At 38.8% G+C, this 21,746-nt stretch overlaps 1 protein-coding gene across 3 annotated transcripts in view; it reads left to right on the top strand.

Moving 5' to 3' along the window:
* The window catches only part of LOC309443117 (contactin-4), a 331,164-nt gene that overhangs the window by 161,405 nt on the left and 148,013 nt on the right, over positions 1-21,746 (top strand). For all 3 annotated transcript variants that reach the window (XM_082059766.1, XM_082059765.1, XM_082059767.1), the window contains one exon: positions 10,818-10,956. In XM_082059766.1, coding sequence (XP_081915892.1) covers positions 10,902-10,956 — 55 coding nt within the window. In that variant the 5' untranslated portion in view covers positions 10,818-10,901. The remainder of the gene's footprint in view (positions 1-10,817; positions 10,957-21,746) is intronic.

Raw genomic sequence — 21,746 nt, 5'->3', positions numbered from 1 at the left:
GTCTTCTGGGATGTTGCTCTTCCCATACTGTGTGAATCTTTCAGATTCAAACTGAATAAACATACCAAAGGGTTATCAGCTGGAAGTCTTTCAGAAAATATTTTACAAGGCCATCTCACAGTCCACTAAAATTGTTACAGTATATGATCACCAATGTATAGGTTTCACTTTTTAATACATTTAGGCACATTAAACATTTAGCTATTATTTACCCAGCTCTTAGTTCAGACCATGTTAGTTTTTTGAGAGATCCCCCAAGAGCTAGAATTTAGACCTTGGTATACTAACAAATACTGAGAGAGAAATCCACTCTCTTTAGTTCTGCTTCCAGCTGCTACAGGAAGCCTATTTTTGTCAGTAAGAAAAATAAATATATGTGGCTCACTGGATACCGTTAGTTTAAAAATCAGGGAGTATTTCTTTTTGTCTGAGAGAAGTAACACTTTAATGGCAACCCAGCAGAAATAAAGTGCTAAGTCCCTAACCTTGTGTTTGGAAAAGTCAGAGGGTGAAAGCAGTTCCCTTCAAACACACAAATTCTAGGCAACCTTTTAAAATAATTTTTGAAGGGAAAACAAAACACTAAATCATATAACAGGACTGGCAAAATGGTTGGGTTTTTTGTTGTTGGTTTTGGTTTTCTTTTTTTCCTTCCCTAGATGATTTTTGAATTTAGCAAAACAGTTAAAAGCATCTCTCAGTCCAAGCATCTCAATTAAATCTGGGTTTGAAACCTTCTGCAGGTAACGAGTGATGAGGGAATTGTTGTTTTGACAGCCCGCATTCCCAGGAATATGTGGAGTGCGAGACAAGCTTCTTATCAGCTTTTCAAAGTAAAAAACTTGCTTGTCATTTTTCCCTTCTAAATTCCATTTGATACTCTTAAGAAACGTCCAATTTGTAGTACTGAAGGAAAGTGGCACGCTGGGCAAAGCGCTCTGTATAACATCCATATATGTCCAATATGTTTCATCCCCTCTGTGGAACTCCTACAGAGAAATCTCTCCTTTTGTCTCTGAAATAAAATGGATTATTTTGTAAGCTCCAGAAGTGACAAATGAAATGTCATTAATATACTGGGTTTAGAGATATCACAGAAATATCAATATTTTTGCATCATTTTTGTCTTCTGGACAAGATAATGCTCTCTCATAATATATATTTTTGGAATGGACCCATTCAAAAGTGAATGATAACTTTGAATGTTACTTATCTATCTTTGTTCAGAGACTGTGAAACTGTCTTGATTCATTATCTTGAAGCAGTGACCTGGGGATAAAAGGAACTTCGTTGTCACACGGAGTCCCTTGAGCCTTGTTTCTTTGGTGCAACGTTCTGTCAAACTGAGACAGCAATAAATTAACCTTTTTTTTTTAGGAAATTTATGGTCAAAAGTCAGAGGGACATTATTGCCTCACTTTGGCTGACAGTTTATTTTCACATCCTGGAGTCTGCCAGTGTGTCTGTGTTCTCTGGTGTAAAGAGGCTGCTTGGAGACCAGGATGGGCTGCGTTTGTTTCAGACATGGCTTCGGGGTCCTGCCTGGCAGCCAGGTTTGGTCCTGTGCTCTGCTCTGCATTCAGGTCACTCATTGACAATCTCTGCTATTAGAAAAAAATAAACCAAAACAAAGTTGAGCACATAATAGACTTCACAGATTATTGCTATAGACAGTGATCTGGCTACGAGAGAAGAGCTGGACCTACTGAATACCAAGTCAAATCTATTTTCTTTTTCAAGTTAGTTTTGCTATCCCTAAAGCTGACATTTTATGCAGAGTTTATCATTTATTGCTTTGATAATATGGGGTAGCCATTCATTTTAACCGTGTAAAATACTGTATTGAAAATTTTACTCTTCATGAAGTTGAGAATTGTTTTTAAATTGGTGAGTTTTAAGGTAACTGTTCTAAACAATCCTCAGTAAAGGACTCTCTAAAATACAGTGAATTCTGATTTGTAGAAAATGCCAGACTATGAAGTTTCACTGCTTACAGCTTTTTATTATGATAATGTTACTCCTGCTTTGAGCAAAGTGCCTCCCGAGTTTGTGGTGTGATGGACTTTTTCTGTATGGAGAAAAGCTGGATGTTATCCAATAGGTGCTGACTTAGGTGAGTGTTTCTCAATATATCTCTTCCATAGAAAAGGCAGAACAATACTGAGTGACCCCTCATTAATACCACTAGCCTTAATTTAGATTTGCCTTTAGTCACCCGGATCTTCTTACCTAGAGATTATTTATGCTTACAAATTATTCAGGTTTTACAGGACAAAGATGGTTTCCTGGGGGCAAGAGACAAAGAGTAAAAGTTGTAATAGGGTGATGTATGGTAGTTAGTGGCTAGTAATTGAAAGACTTTAATTACTGTCATTTTTTCTTTGGTAGAAAACTGCTCTCTGATTCACTGGTTCAGAAGGTGAAGGGTTGTGTTGCGCAGCTGGGAATATCCAGCATCTGAGATGGATTGCTGCTTCCATGAAGTTGTTTTTGCTGGTGACAAAGGTGTGCAGGGAGTATTACATTGTTGTGAAATGTTAAAAGACTGGGTGCTTGTTATTTGCTGACTATTTTCGTATAATCCAGAGTCTCTAATCGGGTTTTAAGCTGTGGCATTAGGTTCTGCATAAAGATAAATGAGGTATACTGCTTTTAGAAATTTTTAATCTAGCAAGTCGGAAAGGGATAGTGTTAGTGATAGTTACTTTTATACACGTTTTATTATATCAGCAACAAAGCCTTTCGCTGCCTGCCTGCCCCGCTACTGGCAGAGCTGGCCCCACCAGCCAGTGTTTTAGGGAATATGTAGCCTGAGCATAAGTTACAGATCACTTAATCAAAAAAACTTAGGTAAAAGAAACTGTATTTACACTCTAGGAGTCACGGTTGACAGCAGTGGGCACTTATGGAGTTATTCCTTCAACAATCTTTGCTAATATTGTTAGAATTATATTTATTGTCTTAATCTGATGGATGCAATCCTCGCTTCCCATGTCCATATGTACCTCAGCTTTCTCCTTGGGGAGGACGGAGCAGTGACAGCATGTGATGGCGACGAGGTGGCTCAGGCACAGTGCACACAAAAGAGCAACAGCCTGACAAATATAAATGACTGGAGTGAGTTGGGAGCTTGCATCTGTTGAGGTGCTGTGACTTCCTTGATACAGTAAAATGAAATCTCTATCTAGTAAATGTGAATGAATGCCCAAAGGAGGAAACACAGTGTAAAAACTGACATTGTTTTTTCTCTGTCTTTTTTTTTAGATAATTAATTTTTGAAGCCTTTAATTCCCATTTATCATAAGCATGTCTCAGAAACATGCTGTGTATGTGTCATTTGTTTTATCAGGCACAATAAACTTGTATATATTTCATAATGTGTGAATTGTGTATAAGAGCAACTCCAGAAGGGATAATTTCAGCAAAGAAGCTTGAGATAGATCAGGATCTGACAGACGTGCTGTGAGAACAAGGAGAGCGTGGTGAGAGATGCCACTGGCACATTCTTGCTACCCTTTGTCTCCCCAGGCCATCTTTTCAAATTCCCTTTTCTCCTCCCTTATGCAAAAGGCAAGGCCAATATTTATCTCAGGGCTCATAACAGCTACCACAGCAGAAGAAAACTGTATTGTGAGTGCTGAAAAAAATCAGTGATGTGTACATCAAGAAAGTTATTACTGTGAAGAGTTGCGCTTTTGGGGATGTATCTTTTAGGTACTTTCTATTTTTGGACGTTCAATTTTGCGGGTCACTGACTGCATCTGCTAAAGAGCCTGTGCCTCTCCCAATGTACAGACCTGATTCAGCAGAGTATTAAGAGGATGGATCAGGGTTAGAAATCTGGTGATTTGCTGAATCTGGGCCACAGCCAGTGTTCAGGAGACTGGAGCTGCCCATGCCCAGGATGCTTCTTGGAAGAGCATATCCCAGCGATGCTTTCTAGCAGCATGGGCTACCAGCTACTTCTGAGCAAAACACTAACAGCTGCCCATGATTTAAGCATATTGGACACTTCACAGCCCTTTAGAATAATTTCTTCCAGGATCACTGATTTCTCACTAGTTTGCCCTGCATGATGTGGTTCCTGCCCCTCAGACTAACATGCTCACAAAGGTGTCCAACCTCCTCGTTGCTTCTGAACACTAAATTGTGAGAAGGGCATTCTCATATCCATATGGGCTGATGTATTAAACTGTAGTCCCACTGAATAAGGTCTAATCCTACTGCTTTCCCTAACTGCTGTTTGTTTGCATTTGTATCTGCCACAACTTTTTTATTAATTAATTCCTTATGTTGCTCCCCTGGAATAACACTTTCACAGATAAAGCAATTTTCTTTAATTTAGGAAAACCCTTGTTTGTCAGTTTTACTAAAGAAACCTCATTGCTTTTTGCCCCATGACCCTTTATGTAAGATGAACAGTTTCTGTGTATAGAGGATGCCTCCATGCTACCTTTCAGTCCATGAGTCTGAGTGACTTTTAATGAATTACTGGCTCAAGGTTATTGTTATTCCAATTTCTGAATCAGATGGGGAGCAACCTCACTTTGCAACCAGCAGCAATGGGACTGGAGAATCCCAATGTTCGGCATTCTCTCCATCCCTTTCCAAATATTTGCGTTCCTGGAGGCAAATATATACTGTTTGTCCTCAATATCTAGGTGATTCTGGACTTAACTTTATCTTACAAATTGCTAAGGAACAACAGCAGTGGATATTCTGCAGCCTCTTCAGACAGCCCGTACATGTGCTTGAGCTGGCCTTAAGAAGTTATCCCTTAAATCTAAAACTTAATCTCTTTTGCATATTCCGTCTTGTTCTATCCACTTTAGATGTGGGAACAAATTATTTCTTTCTGTTTCCAACAGTTTTATATGTTTTAATATTCTTAGCATTTTTCTCGTTACTCTTCTTTAGGCTAAGCAACTCCATTTGGTTTTTATTTATAGGACATGTTTTATAGACCTCTTATCCTTTGGGGTGTTCTCCTTTTGATGCTTCTGTTTGGGGCAAATCTTCCTTGACATGCAGCATTACATGCACATGTGTAGTACTGCATCTGAGGCCCCTGGTGCTGGGGAGAGTGACAGGTTGTTTGCCTAGCAGGAATTTTCTGATGAAAAAGACCTGCAAACCTGGTTTTATACATCCCAGGCAGGGTTTTTGCTGCTTCCACAGTCACAGGGCATTGCTGACACGTTCAGCTGCGTGTGGATCAGGGCAGAGCCAGTTGCTCCCCAGCATATGTTTGTGCTATTTACTGCAGTACATGGCACTTCTCTCTTACACAATTCCATCCTTCTGTTTTAATCTGGTTTTATGTCCCATTTGTCAAGATGATTTTAAATTATATTCACATCCTCAGAGGTACCTGCAGCCTCTTAGTGTCACCAGCAGGCTGAATAAGCACAGCTTCTCTTCCACCATTGCTACTAATAAAAATACTGGAAAACTTGGGACTGAAGACAGACTCATTTTGAAAGTGAACTTTCAGTAATTACTTTCCAACTATGGCTTTTCAGTCAGTCAGATTCACCCTTCAGTAGAGTTACGGAATAGGCCTCCGGTGCAGTCTAAATTGAAAATTTCAAAAGTGATAAAATAGAAAAAACACATGTTCTGCAAAGAGTCTGAGGAGTGAGTTCAAATCACAAATGGACTGCATGCAGGCAGCCTGTGTATGTTTTAAAAATAATCAGGTAATTTTACCTGCTAGGTAGAGGGAAGGAGAAAGGAATTTTGAAGTCGTTAGTAGTTCTTTCCCCTCCCTCCTTAAAAGCATTTGAGGGAAGTTGGCAGGTGTACACAAAGAGGACGAAGTGAGCTGTGCTGCCAGCGAGTACTGGTTTCTGTAAATCTTTCTTCTCAGAAATGATTCCTCATTCTTTAGAGTATTTGGGGATTCTAAAGGAACCGATGGCCAATCCATGTCATTGTGTTGATTTTGAAGGAAAAAAAAAAAAAAGGCTACATTGTCCATTGAATGTGATGTGGATGGGTCAAAAATCAGAAGTAAAGAGTTTAAAATCTTCTAAAATTAAATAATTTCACTTAAAACTAAACATTTGCTTTTCAATATTTCTCTGTTAACACTGCTCCTTAAGTGTTAAAAGCTTAAATGAACATGTGTTATAGTGTCTTATCAAAAAAAGGGACACTCATGCAGTGCCAGGTCTCTGAAGACTCTATACTTCCGGAAAATGCTTTCAGAGAGATGGAAATGGATAATGGTGTTTTGGTGTAGCTTTGCATACTTTTTAGTTTTGTATATTAGAAGAAGGTATCTATCTTCATGTTAGGGAAAAGGGTTTCTTTTGAATTTCAGAAAGCTTTCTGTAGCTTATTTTCTACTTTTTTTGTGTAGATGAGATGAATTTATGTTAAACCTTTGTGCTCAGGTTTTGCTGGGACTGGTCTTTTTAGACTTGACCTACAATATGCATCCAGTGTAGGTGATCTTGCGTACGTTTGCATATGCCCTTTTACTGAGACAGACAAACCTTGTGTGCTCTCAGCAGCTGTACAGTCCCAGGTTCTGTGTAACCAGACAGTAGTTTGGTAGCCCATAGCTTGGTTCTCTCTTCTGCATCCAAACCTGAAGATTATTTTTATGATACTACTGTTTAAAATGCTTGGTAAGTCTTTGGAGGTTTTTGCACCATGAATTGATGCTTCTGTTTGAGAAAGCAGTGAATTCCCACTAGATATTTGCTCTCGCCCTGGGGTCAGACCTGTGGCAGTTGGAGGGGTGAGCACCACCTTAAATCCAACAACTCACCTGTTAGTGTGCAGAGCGTTTTGTGCTTACCCTTAGCTCTTCCTTTGTTGAGTGATTAAAAGATGTCTGTTGCTGTCTGTATGTGCAGCATGCTTCATTAACAGTGATTTATTTTGGAGTTTAGCAGAATTGGCACTGTGCAGCACACCAATGTGCAGTAGAAAAACGTGAGATGATTGCTAAGGCTTGCTGCTGCTGCTACTCCTGCAGTACTTGGGGGCCTTAGAAATGTTTTGCAGGTTTTCATTCAGAACAGTCACAACACTGAGAGCTCCTGTCGTGCGAATTGTATCTACAAAAGTATGTTTTGCATTTTTAATGTATCCACATACCTTAACCTTAAGTTTTTCATTTCTATTTTTTATTTAGAAGTGCTAATTATTAAACATCCAAATGGAATTACTGACAAAGAGCCATGCGTACTAACCCACACCAGTTCACCACAGACATTTCTACTGCATGCATCTTTTTTCTTTTTTTTCTTATACCTCATTGCAGTCATGGCTCTTAGAGTCAATTCTCTTTGTCAGAATCCAATTACAAACAAAGGTGCCTTTCAAAAGAATTTGCAGTGGATTCATTGCCAAAAGTAAAGTTAAAAAGATATCTGCACATGTGTCTTGGCACTAGGTTTTCTAATGGGATGCACTTCCAAACTGAAGCACAGCTATCTCATTTTCATCTTGAAAAAATAACTTGTATAGTGCTGAAACTACATACACTTCCTTCTGGAAATAAAATATTAAACTCTGCAAGTTTTCAGGCCTCTTATATTCTCCTTCAGAAGCAGTGCAACCCCCTGGGATTTTTATAGTCAGAAAACGTTTAGAAATGGGAAGGATCTTTTCAATTATATATTTTTTTTGCTCATGCACAAATGTTCCCTTTCCCTAAAGTTGTTGCCATAAAAAGTCAGCGTTCTTCAACAGTTTTTACACAGCTCTGAACAATAGACCTGCTGATACAAATAGCAGCTATGTTTACAGGGAAACATTTTGAAGATTGAACTCATTCACATGTGAAATAGGGAACTACCACGAGAAAAGAAAACACAGCCATATCTTGAATACCACCACATTTTAACCTTAGAAAAATATTTTTAATGGCAATCATCTAATTTACTTTTCACTATTTTTTATGCTAAGGCAGGCATCGTTTCTCTTCAGAAAACTTGCTGTGAGATATCAGCCCATGTTAGGAGATGTATCAGTAGAAGTCAGGGTGTGGGTTGGTGTGTGGTTATTCTGGCCAGGGCTCAGCTGGTCTCCAGGTCCCTATTTCCAGTGCAGCTCCTGGGAGGGCTGTTACAGAGCTCTGGGAGGATGGTGCTTCTGAAGCTTTACTATTAATCCAGCAACAGCATTTCTGGACAGGATGACAGAATGTGGCACTGTTCCATATATTTAGAAAATTATATATGCTAAAGCCTCTTCTAGGAATATATTAAGAGGTAGTTATTATGGGATATATGCTTTAGCTATCAGTGCATGAAGTTCGCATTAACATCAATGGAAATACAAACAGGAGTCTACATGCCATGTTAATACTGGTTCATTAATACTAGAAGTGACTCTTTCCATTCAAATAGCTGCAAATGTTTCTTTGAAGCACACGCCTGACCCTCTGATGTCTGCTGGTTCTCTGATGTATGTTTTGAATAACCAAGAAATAGGGAACATTTTCAGTTTTTTCACTGGACTTAATTGTTAAGTGCGCTAAGCCGTAAAAATATATATATTTTAGTATAGCTTTTATTTTTGGCTGAAAGCAACACCCAGTGTTTGTGTCAAAACATCACAGGAGGAAAAAAAAGCCTGCTATTTTTAATGACTTTATAAGCTAAAAATTAATTTACACTAGTAATTTTGAAATGCTTTATATTAGTGTTTAAAATGCTTAGAGAGATGCATGGTTTCCTAAGGAGAAAAAAATCAGTTTGCAAAAAACACAAAGTAGCCAGAATTTTTGCCAAATATGTGGTGAGTCAGGAGAAGCTCTGATAAGAGAAGTTGCTGTGGGGAGGGGTAAAAAATTGAAGACTATCCAAGAATTTTCTCACATCTATGGAATTATGAGGGAATAAAACACTAAAACAGAAATTTCAGTTTAAAGAGAGTATCAGGAATGTGATGCAAATGGCGTTGGGACCTGCAAACAGGCCAGCGATCTCTGTGGTTCTCCATGAAGAATTGTCCCTTATCCCCACCAAGTCTCCAGAAGCACCATCCTCAACACCTGTAGAATAGAGACTCTTTGCTTGACTTTGCTCATATCTGGTGTTTTATATTGCTAGATTTTTTTTAACTGAAAGGCACATATTATATTTTCTTGCCACTGGCACTGCTTATAAGCAGCTGAGAGCTGAGTGCTGTTGTTCCTAATCCCCATAGCAGGGGGATTCTGGTCAGCCCTTCTGCACGCTGGCAGCTCACAGGGAGGTCTGCAGGTGCTTTTGATGGGCTCCTGGCAGTAGGTTAAGTTGATAAGTGCTATACCTCTTGTGTTTTTAATTAGGTATCAAAGGTTGTAAGTGATTGTTCTGTTTCAGTCCCACGTAGCTTATTGCAGAGAGCGAGGAGAACAATCGTAAAGCATCACATTGCAGTGTAATGAGGAGAAGCCTTATAAGTGACACAATGGCTTTATTGATGGGAATGACACATGGGAAAAGCAGAACACAAAAGAATTTCAGCAGTTGCTGGTGAATATAAGTTTTATCTTCAGTCTCACTTAAAATAGGTAAAACCAAGGGCAATCTGCCTTTGGTAGCAATATCCTGTACAGGTGCAGTTACCAGCAACAGAATTTAGTGCTTAGAAGAAAAATAGTATTTGCCCATGTATAAGGACTATATAGGATAAAAAAATATGTTTCTTGGGTTCACTATAAACACACAGAGTAGCTGTTTAACTATGCTAATCAATATAAAGGTCTAGGATGGCATTTTCCTTCAAAAATTAATAATTAATATTCCTAATAACAACGTGAATTATTATTTTCATTGATTAGTCCTTCCTGTAACCCCCAGCTAGATTAATCAGTCTGTGTGAGAGTAGATGAATATATGCAATTAATCTCTACCCCCTTCAAAGTTGTATCTTCAGATCAGAAGATTCTTAGTCTTCTCAGTGCATTGAACCTGACTTTATTAGAAGAATCTTATCAATTTCAACTCACAAAAGCAAGCAGAGACTTCTCATCATACCCCTTCACGTGCTATTAGTCATGCAGTTTGTCTTGTAAGCACGAAGGTCCCTTAACTTCCAGCCTTCAGTGATATGAATAAATTATAGGAATGTGTGTCTAGCTTGATTTATTTGTTTTTAATGTTTAACTGCCTGCTCTGGAAAAGGTTTGTTTCACTAAAGGAGGCATTTTTTCCTCCTTCAGTTGCACTGAGGGGAGGGTACTTGGCAGTGATAAGCTGAGGAAGTCTTTAAATTGCCTGCTTACAAATTTTAACTATTTGCAAGTTGTAACAGAGTACAAGAAAAAAAAATAAGGTTTCACCTGGAGATGTTTTAAGGTTTATATTTTTTCCAAAAATTCAAGGGCAATGAGAGTGGGGGTGGAATGGAAAAAGCATCCCCCTTTATTGAGCAGGGTCAGAACAGTTCCTTGAAAAGGTCACCTTGAAGAGACAATGTCCTTCACATACCAGGTGATGTTTGTAGAGAAAAGTGAGAGTCATTCTTGCAACTTTCTGCTTAACTGTCATCTGCAGAGTTAACTAATTACACTTCAGATTACGCCAGAGAGGCAGCGAGTGAATCTGCTGATAACAAAATTGAGACAAAAAAAAATCTCACAACACCCAAGTGGAAGATGCAGATACGGGGTTACAATTTATAATCCTCACCTGGTACCCAGCATAGACAGTCACAAATTACTCCTCACAATTATTTTAAATGAAATGTTTATAAAGATTTCTTTGTTGGTCTTCAGATGCAACTACCCTGGAAAGAAACAATAAACTGCCAACAAATAGAAGGACCAGCAATCCTAAATCACCTTGTAATCTGTCTTTTCTCTTTTACAGATTAAAGGTTGCCTAAAATTTCCAAGGAGCCCCATTCTCTTCAATAGTTACCAGTCTCATCTCCTCTGACCTGGGAAGCTGAAGATGAGGTTGTTATGGGAACTGCTCGTGCTGCCATCATTCATGGTGTGCTTTGCAGGTAAAGTGTCATTTAAAAACTTTTGATTTTAGAATGCCACTTATTTCACACTAATGCAAAAGTGAACTACATTTCATATGCCTGTGATAAAATGGCAAAATAAGTCCCCACTTCATGCCCGGCATTACAAAAGGTTGCTGAACAGATCACGTTGATGCCCTTAACAACCTCCTTTTCCCATTGATCAGTGTGTCCACAGCAAAAGCACAATGTTTCAAAGGTCTGCTCTACATTTCTAGTTCGAAGTTGCTGTTGATGAGAGTTGTTTTCCCATGTTCTGTGCTAAGCATTTCAATGCTCAATTAAACCTACGTGGAGTATAGCTTTAAATCCCATTAAAATGGTGTTACGTTACTGCTAAGACCTCGCTCCATTTAACAAATAATTAGAATAACTTATTCCAGCAATATAACCATGTTCTGTAACTGCCCTTGTTTAATTTTCTTCCCTGAGAGTTGCAATGTTTTGAACATTCCTGGCAAAATGAAATTTCTGAGGAATGTGCCTTTATCCTAGAGCTCAAATGGTTCATGGAGGCATTTCAGATTTGCAGAGGGTCAGCAAAGCTTGCACCAAAGCTTTGCTGCCCCTTTCATGTGCAAGGAGTTGTTTGTCAGCTGCTGCTGGGTGTCAGGGAAACCTTGGGAAATGAAATTTCCCTACCATGGGGGAACGGGGCTCACGTTGCTCCACCTCAGTGACGGGTGCTGGGATCACACTGGGGCTGTCCAAGTCTATTTTGAGTCTCTCTTTCTCTGCTGTTCATCTATTGTTGATTAATAGAATTGGTATTATGATTCTTTAAAATGTATTTGGTCCCGGGGTAGGCTGTTACTTTTTAATTAATGTTTATGTCACCTTGGTATTTATCTGGATTGCTCTAATTTATCTGCTGCTTGATGCTCAGAATGTTTTACTGCTTTGTTTAGTAACTTCTGCTCTCTTCCCTTTTTATGTGCTCATTGTCAGGGTTCTTTTTCAGCATTTTAGGTAATAGCAAACTACTTATAATAGTGTTTACTTTCTTCTGCTTAGCTCTGCTTGAACATAAAGCCACTTTTATTCTGGTACTTATGGGTACCTATTTTTGAAATTTGCTTCCAAGTCTTTCTAAATGTGCTATGACAGTTTCTGAGCTGGCAGAAAATTGGATGCAGAGAGATTCTGCAATGCAGTGCCACACATGTTTCAGGAATTGCAACCCTAGAGAAGTTAGGTTGCGGAAATATACGGAGTGATCCTTTATTGCAAGCAAGTAAACAAAACAGTGGAAAAACAAAAGCATGCAAAATATTTCAAGTATAGAAATTACAGTAAAAATGTATCTATTGCAAAATGTTTAGGGTCAGCAAAAAAAAGTTTCAGGAGAATGTGATCAGGGGACTGTCCTTATCTTTTACACCTTTTTTTTTAGAAAAACGCATCTCACAAGCACTGGCTTTCCCAATACTATTCTGCGACAGCTTTTTTTCTCATCTTTGTATGCACTGAAAATCTTTAGGACATGGCATTGGTTTCTCTGTCCTGCTGAGGGATATTTAATAGACTTACAGGGGAGGGTTGCCTAAAGTTTTGCATGAGTTTCATATTAGGCAGTGAGTAAGGAAGCTGTTTCCTTTTGTTGAATGATGTGGTTTGGGCTGCCTTATTTGGTAAGATTTAAATTTGGAAGTTTCTGTGTGTGCCTGCAATGTTGTACAAGCCAGCTGTAGGCAGGGACGGGATTTTGCTGTGTGAGCCATGGCGTTAGCACAACACAGGGCTGACTCCCCTGGGCACAGTGCTGTTACTAGCCAATGCACCCCGGGTGCTTCCCGGACCTGTGCGAGTGTTTTGCACAGGGCTGTGGTGTTATGGACTGTGTGAACACATTCAGCTCTTCCTGTTAAATATTCCAAAATTAAGGAGGAAACTCTACTGGATACCTTATATTTTCTTATTCTGCATCAATGCACCCTGCAGAGTGGGAGGAGGTGACTATAAAGTAGTTAATTCTTTGCCAGTGTAAAACAAAAGTTCATAGGCAAACCTTCAGCCTTTCTTAATTTTTGTATTTTTATGTTTGCCTTCTTTTTTTGACCTAGTTCCAGGAGGTTTGTTTGTTCCTGCTGGTACTTGTGCTGCTCTTGGATATCCTTGTTGATCCCAAGAAAAAGGCTCAAAGGAGACGAGTAACCATGTCTTGCCAGGCAGTGGGAAGGCACAGGTGGAGCTTGAGGTTGCCCGCTTCTGGGGCGCCACTCCTCCCGCAGTCCTGCACGGTGGCTCTGCTTCAAGGCTACCCAGGAGGGATGGAAACTTTTCTTCACTCTGTAATATATCTCTTCTCTTAAATTCTTCTCAAGTTCTAAGTTAAGAAAAAAAAAAATACAACATTAAGAAGTAATATTTTATTTTCATGTTGATCAAGCTATTGATTCATTATTGAAAAAAAGATTAAGAGTTGAATTATACAAGGAAAAAAAAAAGGTAAAAACAGTTGCAGAAAAGTTATTTAATAACCCACCACAGTGCCTTGTGGATGCCCAAATGACTGGGAAACTGTGTTAAGTATTGAGTTACCTGTGAAAATTAGCTTAAACCTGAAAATTGAATAGTTGTATTTAGTTCTTCCAACTGGTGTCACATACACAGCCCAGGTATCCCTCTTATCCTTGTCTCTGCTGCTGAGAGCAGCACACACACCTGGTGGAGGATGAGCTTTTTGTGGGTTGCCCTGACAAAACTCCCCCAGAGGCCACTGTCCCTGTCCCTGCGCAGCAGTGGCCCCGTGTTCCTTTGGGGACAGCCCATGGGTTCCATGTACTGCTGGTCCCAGCACCTACTTGGGCGCTTTTTTTTTTTTTTTGTATGTTTCCTAAATGAACATCTGTTCACTAGAAATTGCATGAAAACTTCCAAACTGGTATCATTCAAGCCATTAAGCAGCTGTCAAACCCGAAGCACTTAGAGCATCCAAAGATGTCGTTAAAGGTACCAGTGATCTGCTGCTGCCAGTGTGCCAGGAGAAGTAAGACATGCCAGAACTGTTCACGGTCCGCATGGAATATTGCTATTGATTTTACGTACTGGGTGTTCAGATATTACAGCTCCTCACAGCAGGATAAAGCACTCGGATAGAAAGCTCGATCAATCCCAGGACATACTTAAACCAGCTATGCAGAGGTGCAAATCTACTAATAATTTCAGGGGCTATCCAGCCTCCCTCGAAAAGGCAGCAGCATTGCGAAAGGTCTTTCTGAGCTTACCACACCATTTCCATCCATTATCCAATCTGGCACCATGTTTTTCAGCCTGCTTTTCTCACTGGTGGTTCTGAGGTTGGACTGATTAAAAACTAGCAATGCTTTCTTTGTACTTGATAGTTGACGTATATCAGTTAAGGGCTTCTGATTATATTTGCAGGAGTCTTCAAGTATCAGCTCTGGGAAGCAGTAACAGCAAATTATTCCTTTGCTGCCAAAGGACTGATTTGTTAGGGCTGTCAGATTCCTTAAATAGCAGTTGTGGTGGTGATAATTTCAAGTTTTGGAGAGTAAGATGCGAGGCAGAATAGGCTGCTCTTTTAAGTCGTGACTTTGTTAAGAAGTGATCTCTCTTGGGCAGCCCCACATAACTATTGCATACCCTGTAGTGCATTTGTGTACAGCCTGGGAACAGTGACAGGGAAACAAAAGACATTTCACAGGATGAGCCAATATGACTTTTGTTAATGAAGATGGGGCATAGGCTGTGTGTCTGCAATGTGCTGGACAAATATGAAAGGAAATTTTCCGTATTTTTGTGACTCTTATGCAATTCTTTGCCTCATTAACTTTCTGTAGCAGTGAGTTTCACCGTTGAAGTCATATTTACATGTTAATGAGCTGCAGTCGCATAGATGCATTAGCTGTGTGAGTGTGCATATGCATATTTTATAATGTAATTTAACCTGTGAAGATCCACTCATGTTTTGACGGAAAACAAAAAAAGGAACCTAGTAGCTTTTGACAGTTGTTTATGATTTGCTGTGTGTGTGGCTAGAGTCTGGCTTGCTCTCCTGCCCCCAATCTCTCTTTCAGCTTTTTCTTGGAGGCTTTTGTTTCTGGTCTTCTGCTTGTTCTTGATATTTAAAAAGAAAAATCTCTGCTCACAACAAACACGCCAGACAGCAAGACTGGCCCTCTTTTTTTCTTAGCAAGCACCACGTAAAAAACAATAACTTCAATAAACCACTTTATCTTGGAGGTCTATAATAACGCTTCTGTTTCAACAAGTTTGTTTTGTCAAAGTGCTATTGCAGCTTTATCTGTTCAGTGCTTCAGGAGGCGTGACTGAAGTAGCTCCAAAAAGCACAGGCCAAAATACAGGATCTAGTATTTGTTTTACTATAATGCAAATAAATAAGGAAAAGCTGTTCGTTCTCTCTGCTAGCTTGGCTTCTTCACGAAACCTCCCAGCTGTGTAAGCCTTTGTTTTGTAACAGACAAAATTGGCTGCACAAAGATTGCTGGTATTTTTTTAGTGGAACATGGGAGGTGATCACAAAACTTAGAAATACCTGTGTTGCCTCCCTAGAGTGGTTTGTATAGGTCATTCTGCAATTTCTGTAGACATTTACACTTTGTTACATGAAAAGCTGGAGTTTCACCATTGTCTGGGTATCCAGATTTAGTTATTAGCTCTCTTGCCTCTCATATCTGAAAAGGTAAGATGAATTAATATGGGGAAGACCACATCTGCAAAGTTTATGCATCATTTCAGCTGCCAGAACAGGGGTTAGAGTGGTATTTATCAATGGGCTGTTTGCTGGCTGGCTGTACAGGGAAGCCTGTTGTTGGCATCATGATAGCCCAGCAACACCCACACTTAGTTCTGTAAATCCAGGGACAGCACTGTATTTTTCAATATGAATTTCTATCATATTTTTTATTAGGGTGGAACAAAAGCATTGTTTCACCTTTTATCTGCTGAAAAATGCCATTTTCTAATCTAGTAATATGCACACAAAAGCAGAAGTTTAAAAAAAAAATGATAGAGATTTTCAGTGCGGTGTGTTTTGGGGTTTTTTTGTGGGTTGTTTGTGTGATTTATTTGTTTTATTTGGTTGGGGGGGGGTTGTGTGGTTGGTTTTGGTGTGGTTTTTTGGTAACTGTTTTTACTCTCCTAAATGCCTGTCCAGGCACTCTTTCTCAGTCTGTCATGTGCTGATACAGCACAGCCAATACCTCAGCAGTGGTTCAGACCAGAATATTTAGAGCACAGCCATAAAATTCCCAGGGGAAAAAAACCCATATAGATATATATATATATATATATACACACACACACACACATATATACATATAGATATATATATATATGTTCAAGTGGTTTCCGTTGTTAGATACAAATCACAGTAATTTATATCAGTGCATTCCAATAAAATAAGGCATCAAGCTCTATTAAAAATTAAAACTCAAAATCCGTACAAAGATGATGAATATTCACAGGCCTATTTGAATTCATGCTTCTATCCAAGCAGATGTAGGTTACGTAAAAAAGAAATTCTGCTAATTTCATGTCTGAATATAAATAATTAAACCAAGAAGTAGTGTTGTACATATTAAATGATGGTCTTCTTTAAATGTTGCAGCAATTCAATTTGTTCAGCGTTTTTTCTGGTGCTGCGTAGTTCCCGTGACTGGTGCTTTGATGTTAGTGGGTAGCTGGAAAATGATTAATCTGTTGCAGTTCCATAATTAATTAATTTATATTTTGGTCAGTTCTGCAGCACTTTGCATTTCTGTACCAAACTGCCTAATTAATGTTTGCATAGCACTTGGAACAGATAAAGCACCGAATGACTCCTATTAATATAATTACTTCTCAAACACAACCCAGCCTTTGGCTTCATGGCACTGGATAAGCTGTCACTGAAGCTCACTGGAAAAGGTTTTGCTGATGAAATCTGGCTTGCCCTTAATACTTCGAGCTTTTTTCTGAATTATTTGAGAGGTTTTTTTGGTCACTTTAAGCTCCTATATTTTCAAATGCTACAGCAAGGTCTGTGATCAGAGCCCCCTACTCCTCACCTCATGTCAGCCATTGGTGCCTCTGCTGAGGTGTGAGTGAGTTTTCTACGTGTCCTTTGAGCTCAAATTATGATCAGTGTGTTTGAATTACCCAATGTACAGATGAATTTGGATGTTAAGATGGTCTGGTCTGCAGAGGGTCTTGGGGACAAATTTTGTGAAATGACCTGCTCAGGATAAAATAAATTTTTGATTATAACAACCACTTTGTCATGTCACGGTCCTACTAATGATCCCTAAAAAAATCTGCCAGTCCCCATAGTGGTAGGTGATGAGGTCACAGGACAGCAGTGCCATAACACCAACACTAGCTGCTGTGTACTAGCTGCAAGTGTAGATTTTTCACTGAAAACCAAATACTCGATCTCTAAGGATGGACAGAAGCTTCCTTATGATATATAAACATATAAACAATTAAATGTGTTATTGAGGTGGTGGTGAAGGGTGATAATAGTAATAATAATTAATGTTAGTATGGTTCTATGAAATATAATACAGAGCTTTGAAGCCAGAGGACATGTAATTCTACCATGGAGATGAAGAGAGAGAATGGTTTGAACTAGAGAAATAGAGTGAGAGGGGAAGGAACTTCAGAGGGTATAGGAACTGGGATGGGAACAGCTGAATCTGAAGTGGGCAACAATTCATTTAAACTGAAACCAGAAGACTTTTAGCCACCAAAGTGAGATGCTATGGTATCACTCATCTGTACATAGCTGTAAAGAGGAGCTAAGAAAATGTGTGATTACGTGTAATTTATGTTTATTTAGGGATTATATGGCAAGATTTTCAGTGGTTGCAGAGGATTTGGCTGGGGTTCTCAAGAGCTCTGTGTCCATATTACATTGCTGATCTGTCAGCAGTGAAGCCCTTGCTAGATATGACCTGACTCTGAGGACAGAATTTCCCAAATATCATATGCAATTTTCTCATTTCTCTTTTATATGCAGATGATTAGGTGTATTATGTTTTTCCTCTGTTTAACTCACAAGTCCATCTGGGAAAGTTTAATTACATCTTTCTTAAAAGTTATTGAGGTAAGATGATGCACTTTAAATAAAACAGAGACTATACCGATATTTTTATAAGCAGATGTTCCAACTATCTGGCTGTGTATTGATCCCCTGTGCATTTTATATGATGCCTCTTTTCAATTTAGCTTCTTTGCATTTGAATTAGTATGTAGGTATTGAAATTAAATCTTACTTAGGGAGTTACAAAAATACCTACTTTTCCAAGCATCTACCAAATTAGGGAGAATATGGACCCAAAGTACTTCTTAGTTGCCAATAAAACTGAAGTTTTATGGCAAAACTTGAAGTAATTATTTTATTGGTTTTTAGGTAAAATGCTGTATGATTCTTAGAAAATCCAAATATTGTTGGAAAGGGACCTAATTTTGCAATGCTTGCATGGTCATTGAGGAGAATGAGAAGGTGTTGCAGTACTGGGCTACAGTGAATATTTAGAAATAATCATTTATGTATTCATTTCATGCAAGACACGGTCCTCCCACTTTTTGGGATTTCGGTTTAGAATTTGTCTTTACTACTGTGTTTTATCTTGAATTGCTGGGGAAAGTCTGGCATAACTAGTCAGAAACCTGCCTCTGGGTAAACATTTCCTCCCCTGACGCTGCCTGCATGGGCACAAAATTTCTTTCCCTTTTCTCCACACTTTCACGGGTCTTTTCATCATTTAGAATAGTAACAAGAGCCACTGGAGGAACATCAGTTTCCACTCAGACTTCTGGGGTTAAATCCCTTGGTTTTGCCTTCTGCCCTTACCTCATGCAGTGAAGCATTAGCTGACCGAAAATGATGTTGGCAGAGATCATTATTATTTGGATAAAGGTCTTTCAGCTAAGCAGCAATCAAGGGTGATCATCCAAACGGAATAAAAGAGTAAAGGGTCAATTCAACTTTGATAATTATAGTACTGTAAATGTGGGCAGTAATAGAATTACCCTTTACTGACAGCTAAATCTGTAAATAGGCTGGCAGAGCATTGCTGGCTAATGTTATCCATAGCAGAAAGTGAGTCTCTTTGCTACATCTGCATGATTTTGTAGGGTTTCACATAGAAATACATGTTGTCTTCCACAGCTTGGCACTGGTTGTCGCAACTGCTCCAGGTCTTACAGGATTTGGGCCATTAAATAGAACAGATGCTTATGTATTCTTGTAAGTTTGCACTCAAAGTCAGTTTATGGCAAGTAAGTGGGATACTCACAATAGATATTGCTTTTAATGAATAGAGCACAGAATGCTCTAGTGCAGTTCATTCATCTGAACATTGTTTAATGCTGGTTTACTGAAGCATTTGTCAAATGCTGTGACAGTATGTGTTCTGAAATTAGGATATACTCGTGACATGCTGCACTGACTCATTATTGCAAGTTTTAGAAAAGTCCCCCTGTATATTACAATGAAAAAACAAAACTTGCACATTATCACTTCAGTGCTTCAATTTGGTTTTCCTTATGTATTTGATTTTTTTATTTTGCAATAAAATATAAGTATTTAGCTTCATAAATCAAACTAAGACACAATTGTTAAATAGCCTATATCATATTAATTAGACTGTGAAGCAAGACAAGCATTACAACCATTTATAATTGAGTAATGAAGAAGTTCCTAATCAAGGAAACAGGCAACTAATTAACCAGCCAGCAGTCAGCATCTTCAGCTGAAGTTGGTGACTTTCAACTTAATTAAACTTTCCAGGTGTCAGTGAAAGTACAAAAAATATATCTATCTTAATAAATGTATGTGTCTTAATTCTAATTTTCTGAGTTTAAATGTATGAAGATTGCATCTGTTTTATGGGAAATTGTCATATATAGAATATTTTATGTCCGTATTGCGTATCTGAAAAGAAAATAGGCAGTACGTTTGAGAAAGCTTCATTTGAACTTTGTCCATTGCAGGTTGAGTACAGCATGAATTTAATGTCTTCATCTTTGTGTCAGAAATAACTGCTATACCATCTTTTAATTCATACTTTCTAAGTATTTCACAGGTGAAAAATGGATCCCTGACAATATTGTAGTTGTTTTCACTTGTGAAAAGTAGATAATATAATTGGTGTTCACCGAGGCTCGGAAGAATAAATTATTTCTGCCCTTGCAAGCTTGCTGTCTGTGTAAATGGACAACATGAAATGCCTGCTGAGAGCCAGATCAAGCTTCATTCCTGTAGCATTCACTTTCATTCCATTTTTCATATGGTCCATGTGAAATGGCATTTTCTCTAGGTTCTCACTGTGTGTGCTTTACTAGAAAACATCTGAAAAGGAACTTTAAAGAAAGTAGGTTGATGGTTGGGTTTTCTGGCCTGTGAAAGCAGGGAGTAATGCAGAAAACACAGCAGGATAAAAAGAGACTGGAGATGGCTGGATGCATGGATGGAATGAAGATGAGAAATATGCACTTCCTCAGCTACAGAATAATTGTTTCCAAATTCTTGGTGTCAAGAAACCTACATCAGATTGTGTTTTATGATGTCCCTTAAAAGGAGAATTACATATGAAACAAATAATGACATTGTATTTCTGAGCTTTACTGCTGAAGTCCAGGTTGTGGTGATTTGGCAATAAATTGAAGTATTGTGTTCTTTTATCTTATACATTTGCCGTGATTTTGTGACCTCCTTGAGCGTGTAACACAGATCTGATACCCATAGTGTGTCAGTGGTCTCTAACCCTCTTTTTTGTTGATGCACAAGTATGCTCTGAGCATACCCAAAGAAACAAAATACAGGCAACTCTGAAATTGCAAATGTTAGTGAAAGGAATTATACTTACTGCCAATTAAAGTAAAAAAAGTAGGAAGAAAGGCTTAAGGAGAGACAGGCTTTGTTCTTGTGGTTTTCTTCCAGAGGGAAGAGGTATCTTTAAAAGAGGCAGAGATGTGAGCCCACAGCACAGGCTGAGGAGTAGTACATCTGCCAGTGTAGAAATGACAGCTAATGTGACAGCTCTGAGAGAATAATTCAAAGAGACTCCCCAAAATCTCTTATAAATCTCAAAACAAGGAGCGGTTGATAGGATCTTGAAGGACAGCCCGAGGTGTCCAGCTGAAACCAGGGCACCTGGAAGACGTTTTTGCCATTGTGTTTGTTCACATGTGTTGGCTCTCTTCAGTCCCTTCAGGTTAGGAAGACTGAAGTAGTTAAGGAGACAAAACAAGTCTAAAAGGCAGCGCAGCACATAATCAAACTGTTATTGAAACGTATATTCCTCCACTGGAATAAAATGCTCTCAATAGCGATATAAAGGTGATGCCTCTTCTCAGTCAGGAAGCCCAGCTGCAACTCTAAAGTCAAGAACAGTTACCAGTAATGGCCGTGCCTCTTGTTTTTTAGATTGGAAAAACTGTGCAGATTCTCAGTTGTTTCAGCTCTGGGTGTGGAGTGGGCTACCTGGGATGCACCGTCGTCTCTCCATCTCCGGGGAGGAAGGACAGGGGCTGGGTCCTTATTAATCTGTGCCCCCTTATGTTAGCTATTATTTCAAAATATGCTAGCTAATTTCCAGCACATCTAACATACAACTGCAAGGTATTTCCTTTTCTTACTTTCAAGATCTAGATATTATGGTACATATTATAAAGCCCCTGTTCTCTTTTTTTTTTTTTTTTTGTAGTTAAAAGCAGAGGTTCTCTGTGTATTTTCTTAGTTGTTGCAACATCCTTGTGATAGCACTGTTCAAACAACTAATTGGTAAATAACCTGCATA

Source organism: Streptopelia decaocto (assembly GCF_964273445.1).
Source record: "Streptopelia decaocto genome assembly, chromosome: 8".
Taxonomy (NCBI): domain Eukaryota; kingdom Metazoa; phylum Chordata; class Aves; order Columbiformes; family Columbidae; genus Streptopelia; species Streptopelia decaocto.
Note: the sequence above shows the minus strand (reverse complement) of the source record. Positions and strands in the feature narration are given on the sequence as shown.